The following is a 12,576-nucleotide window of genomic DNA, read 5'->3' as shown; positions in this document are numbered from 1 at the left end:
TGTATTTTATCAGTACTTAACCATATTTTAATTACTCCTTTTCTTTATACTGACTTTTTGAAAATAGTAATAATTTAAGTACTTAAATAATTTCTCCAAAGGCATTAAATGCTTATACTTAAAGATTTTTACCCTCTAGAAATCTTCAGCGATTTATCCTGAATCAAAGCATTTGTAAAGGTCAGAGGTTAACACTGACACTTCAGGTTATAAATTTAAATGAAAACTGGAAATGGGGGAAAGGAAGAGAGAGTACATATGGTAAATAATTACCAATGTAAGGGTTTTAAATTTTATTTGAAGTTGCTTCATTTTCATATACTTTAATGATCACACGATGTAAAGCAAGTAGGCTCATAAAATATGAAAAATTATATCCCATGATTTTTTTCCCTTTGTCAGTTTAAATGAAGAATATACCTTGAACACTTTTCAATCTTTTCATACATATATATCAATATAATGCATTTCACATGCTATAGATATTTTTATCAAGCTCATATAGTTCATACTGTTTTTAAGCCAAGATGTTTGTCACAGCTTGTTTACAAATGTAGAAAACATTGAAAAACATATAAATCTCAATTCAATAATGAACTACTTAGATAAGTTAGAGTACATCCACACAATGGAATACTACGCAGTCATTAAATGATGATACAGATCAGTATTTATTGATATGAAAAGATGATTATGTTTTAGCTTAAAATTTAAATAAAAACATGACAGTACACATAGTATGTTTTCTTTTTTGTTTTCAAAACTGTGTATACATAGGAAAAGGCATGGAAGGCTATGTACGCACTTAAAATATTAATAGTGGTTATCTCTGAATTCTGGGAATTTTACTTCCTTCTTTATAAATTTCTGAATTGTATACATTTTATTTTACAAGGAGCATTTATGTCTGTAATCAATAAAAGCAGAAATTTCCATTTGAAAATATTTGATAATGATATATAAGAAATTTATAGATAAATGATTACATAGAAACTGGTTATGCTCAATATTTTAGGGGCAAATAGCTAACAAAAGTGTTAATGAAAGTATGTCTTTATATTGTATTATGTATGAATTCAAAGATTTCTATATAAGGTAATAAAAACCAATTGAAAATAGAAACAAAACATTTTCAGATGGTTGGATCTGTAGTATGAGTGAATCTTATTTTTAGAAGGCAATTATTGATATTTGACATCAATTAGGTATTTATTTCTCTAATTCCAAAGTAGATTTGAACTCACATATATTAAAAGAAAAGCAACCCAAAGAAAACATAAAAGTAAGTGTAACATGGATGGAAGATAGATGAGTATGGAGAAGGAGGACCTGCAAGTGAAACACGGAAAATTTGTAACATAGAAATTACAGGCTGAATAATGTAACTGCAACATAGAACAGAACATTTTGTCACAACTTCCAAGCAGCTGGACAAAAAGAGAACCATGCTTGATTAATAGCTCTCATATGATAGATGGAGGCACATGATTTCATCAAGAGAGACCACCTTTTCCTTTGAAACATCTGAAAATATTATCTCCTGGATATATTCAACAATTTACAGGAGATGATGAGAACTTTAACAGAAGATGTACTTCAAAGTAGTTTTCAAAATCATTGCATGGATTATTTACTTTCTACATTAACACTTAATAAAGGCTGAAGGTAATCTCAAAGTTACCCATACATAAAGGCAATTCAGTGCTGTTTTTCACTTTTCTTGTTAATAAACAGGATCCAAGTATACCTACTAAGGAGTTTTAAAAAATGAGCGCTAAGAATGCTCCTTAGACTAGTCTTGAAATATTAAATCTCTCAGGAAAGGTTTTTAAGATGAAACTTAGAATTTAAATAATCAATGCCTAAAGTGTTAATTTTCTAAGAGACTGAGAAAACACCAATATGCTTATTTCTTTGGGTGTGAAATTAATAAAGAAATCTCTCAGCACTTAGTCAAAGCCACTATCAAGTCTGTGATATGCCCACAATATATTAAAAAAAGGAAAACTATATCAATAAATAAAGGGAAGAAAGAAAGCACACATCTTTAAAAAAAAGAACATTCATTTTAAATAATAATTTAAAGTGAAATTATACACAGATATTAACTGGATCATATACACATTCCCCTGCTTTACTGATTTCTCAAAAAGCAAGTTATAAGTTTTCACTGTGATAGATTCAGAAGTAAGGACCATTTAGAAAATATGTTCATAGAAGAAATTAAATTTAGTAATATTATTGAAATAAGGAAGGAAATATACTCAATCAATTACTTCACCTTGACTGGTTTAGGGAAAAAAAGTGTGTGGAGGGATAAACTTTATTCTACACATTACTAAGGATATTATATCGAAAAATAGTACAAAATGACAGTTTTACGATTAGAAATCATGTTCTTCACTAAAATGAACAAGGTTCTCTAGTTTCACTCTTTTTCAAAAGAAAGTATTCACTTAAAAAACCTGGGAATTGGCATAAAATAACCTCTTATCACAAAGTAGCCCAAACTAAGCAGGCACCAGCTTAAGGCTGAAACAAACTGGGCATTCTTCTTCTCACCACCTGCGCCTGGCCTGGCCCAGGGTGACATGCAGGGGCTTGGAGCCCACTATGCGACCATTCATCTCATCTACTGCTTTGGTAGCTTCGTCAAAAGAGGAGAAGCAGACGACACCAAACCCTTTGCCCTGCCCCACTTCCACCATCACTTTGGCCCGGCTAATGGATCCAAAGGGAGAAAATTCCTCTTTCAGTTTTTCATCATCGATGGTCTCATCCAGGTTCTTAATATAGACGGGCACCCCTGGAGGCCGACTTTTTTCTTTTAATCTCAGCCGCTCGAATCTTCGCCTTAACTCAGCCAGACGTTCAATTTTCTTCTGTGCTCGCCCCACGTAGAGGACTTTCCCATCGATGGACTTGCCATGCAGGTCTAACACAGCCTTCTGAGCAGCCTCGTGTGTCTCGTATCTCACAAAGCCAAAGCCTTTAGATTTCCCACTGGCATCTCTTATCACCTTAACGCTCTCCGTGGGCCCATACTCACTGAAAATTTCCTTCAGTTTGTCGTCATCCACATCATCGCCAAAGTTTTTAACGAAAACATTGGTGAAAGTTGCTCTATCCCTAGTTCTAACTTCAGCCGCCCGCTCTTCGGGAAATTTGAATCGGCCAACATAGACCTGGCGGTTGTTGAGCCGCACCCCGTTCATGTGCCAGATGGCCCGATTGGCAGCTGCCAGGCTGTCAAAGTGCACATAAGCATAACCCTTAGAGCCATTGTCATCGCACACGACTTTGCAGGATAGAATGTTACCAAAAGCAGAAAATAAGTAAAACAGGGCCCTATTGTCTATGGATTTGTCCAGGTTTTTGATGAATATGTTTCCCACGCCAGACTTTCTTAAGCGGTCATCTGGCTGAGACCACATCAGGCGGAATGGTTTGCCGTTGATCAAATCAAAATTCATGGTGTTAAGGGCCCACTCAGCATCCGCAGGAAAGCGGAAGTTAACATAGCCATAGCCCAGGGGGCTGCGGGTCACCGGGTCACGGCAGATTCGGGTGAAGCGCAGAGGGCCAGCGGGCCTGAACTTTTTATATAACATGTCCTCGGTGACATCTGGGTCCAAGTCACCCACGTACAGGGCAGCCTTGAGGTACTTCTTTTTCTTGCCGGCAGGATTAGGCTCCCCACTCCCCATTTCTCTGAGCACAGGGAGGAGGCTCTCTTGAGAGAGAAAAAAAAAGCTGCTTTCTCTAAGCTATGGGCCAAGCAGCTGTTCACAAACAGCAAAAAGCCAAGGCGAAGGAAGCTAAAAGCAGACTCAGAATCACTGTTGAGGCTGAGAAAATGAAGTTCAGAAACAGCTGGTCAGCAGGCTCAGAACACACGCACCAGACAAAAAAAAAAAAAAAGCACCCCAATAACGAATCTGTTCTCCCTACCGGGGGCGGGGGGGGGGGCGGGGGGGGCGGGGGGCTTATCATTTCCACCCATTCAGATTTAAAATCAGTTTCCAAAGCCAGTCGTAGGAAAGAAATTTCCCTTTCCCCGTGAAATTGTAAGAAATCATCAAGCAGCTGGCTGGCTCCCCACAGTTAGCTTGGCCGACAGAGGCCTCACGGCCCGTTTTCCGCATAAATATAGGCCTCAAGCTAGTGTTGGCTTAAAATGATATCAACAAGGGCAGGGGCCGAGCGTGTATTCCTCCGCCGGCCGCCTGACCGCTCTCCGGCGGGCTCGCGGCTCACTAAGGCCGCTGCACACACTCAGCGTCAGCGAAAAGGGCAGACTGGACACTTGGTGCGCTGCGGCCGGCAGACAGGCTGCAGGCGGCGGATCGCACAGAGAGACAGACAGACAGACACACGCGCGGGGGACCGGAGACCGCCCAGATACCCAAGACGCCCACTGGGTACGGACCGAGTGACGCGCGGTGATTTCGGCAGCCCGAGACTCGCGGCGGGTCCGGAGGGACTGACTGGCAGACGCGCACTGGGTCAGCTCAGACGCGAGGCGGTTCCGGACAGATGCGGGGCGGAGTCAGGAGAGAAGGGCAGATGCGCGGCGGGCGGGCAGAGCGCCGACCGATGGACAGCGATTGCTCCCCGTAGGACAGACCGACCCAGGGACTAAAAAGCCTGTAGCTGTGGTAGGGCGGGGCGCAAGGAAACCCGGAACCGTGCTAAGTAACTTCCCGCTTGCTCTGTGCCAAGATGTTAAAAAAAAAAGAAAGAAAGAAAGAAAGAAGATAAAAATGGTTTCCAGATTTTTTTTCTTCTTTCTGAAATTGTATTTATTATTTTAAAACATTATCTTTAGGCTGCTGACCCCCAAATCACAGAAGGTGACGACCTAAGCTGAAAGAACTCTCATAAGTTGTGGTTGTTTTCAACGAATTTCCTAAATCATTTCTGCTTCGAAAATAGCATATAGGATGCATACTCTCCTGAGTGCATTGGAAAGTCAGTCAACAGCTGTACGGGACTCCCAGTCCGGTGTTAAATGATCACAGGGTCAAATAAAACGCAAGGCCATGTTGTGGTTGGCCTTTATTCTTACTCCATTAAAGTGCAACATAATGGGAGCATTATCCCCAGGTAGTAGGCAGTGTTTTTCATTGCTCCAGTAATACTAAGGTTTTAATGATTGTAGAGCCATAAAATGGCTTTTAGTGGTACTTAGTGCCACAAAACGTTGAAGATGTGCTGCCTCCGTAGTCACAAATTACAAAATCTTAGTTAAAGAGATAAAAGCTGCAGAATCAATGCAAAATGTGTAGAATGTTCTCGGATGAAATAAACATGTAAAGATATAGGCACTTTACACAGTTAATTCCTAATTTTAACATGAGTTGTCAACTTTAAAGCATTGCAAGGAACAATGCTGTAAGGTTAGACACAACGGGGAGGTTTCCCAAGAAGACCTCTCTTTAAAGTTTGTGAGGAACTGTTTTGGAGAAGAATGTGACCCTGTCTTCGGAAAATCTTCAGTGTTTTTAACACACAAATCAACCAGCCCCTTCCACGAGCCCTCCCCTCAAAAAGAAAATCCAGACAAGCATATATCAGTACTGTTAGGGTGGAAAAGATCCTGGCACCCCCAAAAAATTGGAGAGAAGGACATTGCCCAAAGGGTGTTGTCTTAAGAGGAAATTCTTAGAATAACAGGGTAAATTCATGTGCATGTATTGCTTCATTTTCTACATTTTCTATTAGATGGTATCATTGACTAAAGAGTACAATATACCCTTATTATTTACTCAAATACTTAGTGATTTTTCTTTACTGAGCCATTTGTTCTTGCTTTCTAGGGTTCCTGCTTAGCCAAGACATGGAAACTATGTGAGAAAAGACAAATACAAGTGAAGAAGTATATAGACTAATAAAAACTGGTCTTAAAATATGACCACAGCGACTAACATGTAGAAACACTTGCAAACACCTGCTTAGTTTATTGTATTTTGAACGTAACTTTTATAAACATCGTTCCTCACAAACTTAATTAACAATGGACTAGAAATTTTATTTTTATATTTCTCATTTAAAACTATTAGTTTACTGAAAATGCTATATTAAAATAACATAAATCCAAGAGAATAATTCCCACAATATTATCACTGAATCAAATCTTATTTATGTAACCACTTAAATGTTGTCCATATTCCAACTGATTTATGCATATTTGCTCTAAGATTATAGGTGGAATTGGGTTGTTAAAAATAATTATTTCAAAATAGCTTCCTCTCTATACTTACCAGCCATTTTGGGGTCATTGTAGTATAAACATTCTAAACTATATTTCTCTTTTTATCAGACCAAAAGTCAGAAATTTAGAACTGCTGTGAAATAAATTTTAGTAGAGTTGCCTCTGCTAAGTAGAAGTGTATGAAAAAAAAGGAAAGCATTTCCATCTATACTTTGTTTAATCATTTTAATATTTAGATTGAGAAGTGGCTCTGGAATAAAAATCAGATGTAGAACATTTCTCTGTCATTTTTATGATATATTAAAGGCAAGTTTATAGTCTATGTAAATCTGAATCATATCTGAAATACATTAGAAAATCCCCACCCAGATTCCTAAGGCAGTTGGTTGAAGCATATCTGAGTCTGTCTAAATCTGAGAAACATTTTGCAAGAGGAAAGAATCGTGGACAACTGGCATCTAAGTGCAGCCCACCACACGTTGTTATTTACAGTAGATGGTAATGTGTTAGCATGATGGGAAGAAGAGGAGAGTAGGAAATTTACGGTTTTCAGCCTTGTCTTAACAGTCACTTGAGTCTGTTTCCGATTAAAAGTCTCAGCTGTGCAAGTTGCTGGGACTTCACAATGAAAGAAAATTTGCTGCTCTCTTGAACGAAGTCTGGGATGGCTGAACAAAATATTATAAAGTAAGAACTTTATTACCTAGAAGTTGGCTCATTTTTTTTAGATAAAGAGAGACAAATTCCAAAAAAAAAAAGGAATTTGTCAGTGAGAATGCAGTATAAGCAGACATTTCTCCAGTAAGTCTTGGAGCCAATAGCAATTTTTTTTCCCACTATTTGCAAAAGTTTTATCCCAATGCCATGAGTACTTATGCTCTGGATGATAATCCTGAAGGCACTTTGATAAGATTTATTATCAAAGAAAGATTAAACTGCGTTTATTAGAATGTGCTTACTGAAGTGAGTAAGGGATCAAAACTGGGAAAATTTCAACAGAGTTTACAGTGCAACTGGATTTGTGCTAAACTGCTAATAAACTAGGATATCTAATTCTTTAATATTTAACCAAAATTTCAGTATTTTTAAATGATAAAACTATAGTTTAGCTATTTATTCAAGACTGTAGCTATAGTTCATACATTTATAACCCTAGGTGGTTTGTTGGAAATTAAGATTTTTTTTAATAAAATTTTAACACTTTTTTCATTTGTCTCATTAACTAAATGTCTGTTGAATTAAAAGGTCATGCATTCAACTCTGAAGAAATCTGACTAGTAAAACATGTAAAATAATATAACAACTTTATATACATTTAGGTTTAGTTATGTGTCTCCTCAGGGAGCTCTTTTTTTTTATTGAAGTATATTCAATTTACAATGTTGTGTTACTTTCTGGTGTACAGCATAGTGATTCACTTATACATATATATGTTCCTTTTCATATTCTTTTTCATTATAGGCCATTACAGTGTATTGAATATAGTTCCCTGTGCTGTACAGTAAGACCTTGTTGTTTACCTATTTTATATACAGTAGTTAGTATCTACAAATCCCGAATTCCCAGTTTATCCCTCCCCACCCACTTTCCCCCCTGGTAACCATAAGTTTACTTTCTATGTCTGTGAGTCTGCCTCTGTTTTATAAATAAGTTCATTTGTGTCCTTTTATTTTTAGATTCCAGTATAAGTGATATCATATGGTATTTTTCTCTTTCGAGCTTACTTCACTTAGTATGACAATCTCCAGGTCCATCTATGTTGCTGTAAATAGCATTATTTCATTATTTTTATGGCTGAGTAGTATTCCATTGTATAAATATACCACAGCTTCTTTATCCAGTCATCTGTCAATGGACAATTTAGGTTGCTTCCATGTCTTGGCTATTGTAAATAGTGCTGCTATGAATATTGGGGTGCATGTGTCTTTTTGAATTAAAGTTTCCTCCAGATATATTCCCAGAGTGGGATTGGATCATATGGTTAGTCTGGAATGTAGTTGGGTGTAGCCATTATGGAAAACAGTATGGAGATTCCTTAAAAACGTAAAAATAGACTTAGGGTGCTCTTTTTAATTAGATCCTATTAGTTTAAAATGAATCCATGGAATACTACAGTGTAAATGTATACAATTGCTATGCATTCAGAATCCAGTCTATTTAGAGTTTTACATAGTATATGATGTAGACTCAAAATGTTTTCTCCTATGATGCATTAAAATAGGATAGGAGTATCACCCCCTTAGCAGATAGTCTCAGACAAATCTCTCCTTACTAGGGCTTAGGGCTCGTTTACTGAACATATGTCTCATCCCGGGAAAATACACACATGCACACACACACACACCACATTCTTTGATTAAAAATCCTGAGTTATATTTGTTTCACTGGATGTAGAACAAGAAATAAAATCGTAATTGTTTGAAAGTATAAACTGTCTGCTTTATTTTTATTTTCATTTTTTTATTTGTGGGAAAATACACATCAAATTTACCATCTTAATGATTTTTTAAGTGTGCAATTCAGTGGCTTTAAGCACATTCACAATGTTGTGCAACCAATATCACTATTTCCAGAACTTTCTTCATCTTACCAAATGGAGACTCTGTAGCCATTAATCCATGCTTTTAGATGATATAAAACATATTAAGTCATTTCTTTATTGTTGGGCATTAAAGCTGCTTGCATTTTGTTGTCACAACAGTGTGCTATAATAAAAGTCTTTATCTGCATATTTTTGTATATTATTGCTCTTATTTCTATTTAACTGGATTATCAGAAGTGGGAATTGCATACTTAAACGGTATGTGTATTTTTAAATGCTAATATATACTGTCAGACTGATGTCAAAAATACTGAAGCAATTTACTTATTTTACCAACAACATGAAAATTTAGAGGAAATGGTCAATTCCTAGCAAAATAAGAACCAAATTTGATTCAAAGAAAAAGTGGAAGAACAATTACCATAGGACAGATTAGAGAATGATTACACTTAGACTATTAAAAAAAAAAGGCAGAGGTGATTTTATAGCTGAGTACAATTACATAATCTTTAAGAAAATACATGATAGGGCCAATGTGATTCAAACTATTCCCAACCATAAAAAGCTGTCCGATTCACGTTTATAAAATTATCTCTGAGAGAGACTTCTCATTAGCCTCGCTCATGTTTTCAAACTGGAATAAAGTTATAGATTACTGGTAGAACTTGGATGTATACTGTCTCAGTTGTGTGTATATGTGGGTGTCGGAGTAGGCATGTTGCAGGAACAGGGTTAAACACTATACAATAAAGATTTAGAAGGGGCTGTGTGGTGGGAAGATAATTAAAGACTTCTGGTTTAGAATGTCAAAACAAAATGAAACATACTCCAGATACTGACCATCATATCTTGCATTTTTTTTCCTTTCCTTCTGGACAATCTGTTCAGAAATGTAAAACATGAAGAACAGTTCATCACAGATAAGGAAAATTAAACACTTAAATAAACAGATGATTGAGAAAAGTTCTCTACTTGTCTTTCCTAAGATGAAAGTTCAAATATAAAACAATACATTGTTGTTTAATCCGTATCAATGGGAGGCTCATAGAGTTTCTTTCTCTTAAAACATTGCACGTCCCCAGATTCCTATCTTGTGGCCATAGGCACACTAAGTACTCAGATAATCCCTGGGAAAGCTGTTGGGACTCCTCTTGTATATTTCTTTTTCATTTTTTTTTTTACTGAAATGCACTTTTTTTTTTTTAACAAAAAAGAAAGGCAAGATTCTTTGGGCACGGTATATTAAATGATTAAGTCATTTAATTGTTTCAGTAACTATCCAGAATTCTCTAAGTTTGAGAATACAAATATACATAGACATTATAAATTGTGATAATAATTTAAATATGGTCTCAGTTATTGTCCTAAAGAAAAAGAATTAGTGTAAAACCTTCTTCAGGTCCTGAGTTCAGGTTTCTCAGCCTGTGATATACATTTATGACACTTTCCACTTTAAGCTCCATTAGTTAAGTTACTCTCAATTTTCCTCTGTCCTCACACCCTTTCTTGCTTCTTTGCTCTCTCAATGAATTTATACCTTCCTGTATATTTCTTGTTCGTCCATATTAATTCTCATAATAAGGAACAGAAACTGTATGACCATTTTGTTCTGAAATCAATCATTATCTTCATGCTTTGATACAAAAAGCAGAGTTAAATTAAGTGGACATTAGATTTACAAGGTGAAATACCAACATTTTCCAGTTTTTTTAAATTCCTTAGTACTTTAATTCCTTAGTACTTCTCCTTTGCCACGATTTCAGATACACTCTTAAAGATAAAAGTCTTTCATTATGGAATTTTCTTTCCATATCTTCCTTTTTATGGGGGGAGGTGACATAACAGAAATATTAATACCTTTTATAAAAAAGTTACGACTGCTTCTACCATGATTTTATTAAAATTATGCATTTAATTCCTTACTTTGTCTTTTAAAATGAATTCCTGTGCAATATCAGCCAAAATAACAAGACTAGCATCCGACTGCAAGTTTTTAGACTTGCAGAAACTCCAAGGTTTAAAGTAAACTGATTCATCTGATCTGGAGAGAAGATACATATTTTAATTACTTTGGTTTTCCTCAATAAAGAGTCATCAGTAACGCTTACTTCTGGATTAATAGAGTAATCAGAGTAATTATTCATTGACTTGGAGCAATACCTAAGCTCTAGTACATTACCGTTAGAAATACAGTCCTCTTTTGAATATTGAAATTTAGCAAGAAGGGATAAACCCACCACAAAATTTCAAAAGATATAAAGGGTCCTGGTATTGTTACTGTTAACTAAAGAATCCTGCTTGTGACTCTAATTAGTCTCTCTTATTTCTTTGTGTAATATATTTAAGTCTTAATACTAGACTTTGGCTACTGAAACATTCTTGAAACTGATTTACTACTAAGACTAAAAATCACTCATTAATAATGAGGGGACATTTCTCTTGGTTAATTTATTTACCTGTTTGTGGCTCCAATAATATTGAAATGACCTTTAGAATGTCTGGATACATTATTCATCAATTTAAGTGAGCTCTCTGTTTCAATTTGACTGCCAGGCATTTTGTGTTTGCTTCAGTTCTCCACCTTCCCCACCCACCAAGACATTTATTTTTCTTCACATAACAGTTTCAAGAAGTTATCCAATTTTCAGGACATTTGATATATGATGGTATCCAGATACATTTTAAGGGCTATTTGTGGTTTAGCCATTTACTTAAATAAAATGCATTTTTGGAGGGTCCATCATGTGCCAGACACTTTGGCACTGGGGATAGAATGTTGAACAAGATATACATGGTCCCTGCTGTACATAATAGTTCTTACACTCTAGAGTGGGGAATATCATAGACAAATAAAAATAAATGAAATTAATTAATTTCAATTTGTGGCAAGATTCATATAGGAAATTTTAACTGCGTGCAGTGACAGCAGTTAATAATGGAGCGCAGACTAGCACAGACTATCTAAAAATAAAAGGGTCCTTAAACATTTTCAAATAAACAACTGTTTTACAAACTTATAAAATATATAAATGAAATTGATGTTGATAGATGTAATGAGAAATTATTACACTGAATGAGGTCTGTAGTTCCCAGAGAATAAGTCATTTCAGCATCCCAGAATAGCAGCTGAGTGAGAAAGGATGTGATCATATTGAAAACAATATATGTTTAGAACTGATTATGTTCATAGTATAGTTTACTAGCTGTGGAAAATAGAGGTCAGGCATCAAATATGTTACCTCTATTAGACTTTTCCAAGATCTGAGTTATTGGAAGGGTTGCAGAGAAGGCAAAAGAATATAATAATTATATGAATAATTGCTACAAGGAAATAGCAATAAAAATGTTTAAAATTACTTTATGATGTTTACTTATTCATATTCATAGATGCCCTTTTTGAAAAATTTTTCTATGTATTTTTGTAGGATCCCTCCATCTCTTCCCTCCATTTCTCTCTCCCTCTCCCTCATTTTGTTGATCATGATAGAATGGTGACTCCAGATTTAGGACATAAAGATAAAGGTGCTAAATATGTTTCTTTGCATCACTGACTTATCACATCTACTCTAATCGTAAGTGCTGTACAATTATTGAATTTAGAAAGGTAACTGGAGATGTAAAAACCAAAAAGCAAAACAAATCCAAGACATAAAAAAGAAACCTCTGGAGTAAAAGAACATTCACTTTTGAGCTTGTTTCTGCTTAGGCAGCCTCAGAAAGTTCTAAAAAGAAAATAACATGTAGCATTTCCTTGCTCTTTTTCCATTTCTTTACATTTATTAGCTCCTTCTTTATTCTGCTTTTAAAAAACCCTTCTTCA

The 12,576-nt window shown here is 35.7% G+C and overlaps 1 protein-coding gene across 1 annotated transcript; it reads right to left on the bottom strand.

Moving 5' to 3' along the window:
• Positions 1-278: 278 nt before the first annotated feature.
• Positions 279-4,646, bottom strand: PABPC5 (poly(A) binding protein cytoplasmic 5). The gene is made up of 2 exons (XM_006214386.4): positions 4,430-4,646; positions 279-3,848 (listed from the first exon to the last, which is right to left on the bottom strand). Exon 2 carries the CDS (start codon positions 3,705-3,707, stop codon positions 2,559-2,561), a length of 1,149 nt encoding a protein of 382 aa, XP_006214448.1. The 5' UTR covers positions 3,708-3,848; positions 4,430-4,646; the 3' UTR covers positions 279-2,558.
• Between the last annotated feature and the right edge of the window lie 7,930 nt (positions 4,647-12,576).

Source organism: Vicugna pacos, chromosome X, assembly GCF_048564905.1.
Source record: "Vicugna pacos chromosome X, VicPac4, whole genome shotgun sequence".
NCBI lineage: Eukaryota > Metazoa > Chordata > Mammalia > Artiodactyla > Camelidae > Vicugna > Vicugna pacos.
This window is presented reverse-complemented; position numbering and strand designations above follow the sequence as displayed.

Excerpts from the sequence above, each read along its gene's own strand:
- PABPC5 (XM_006214386.4), bottom strand. The coding sequence starts at position 3,707 with ATGGGGAGTGGGGAGCCTAATCCTGCCGGCAAGAAAAAGAAGTACCTC.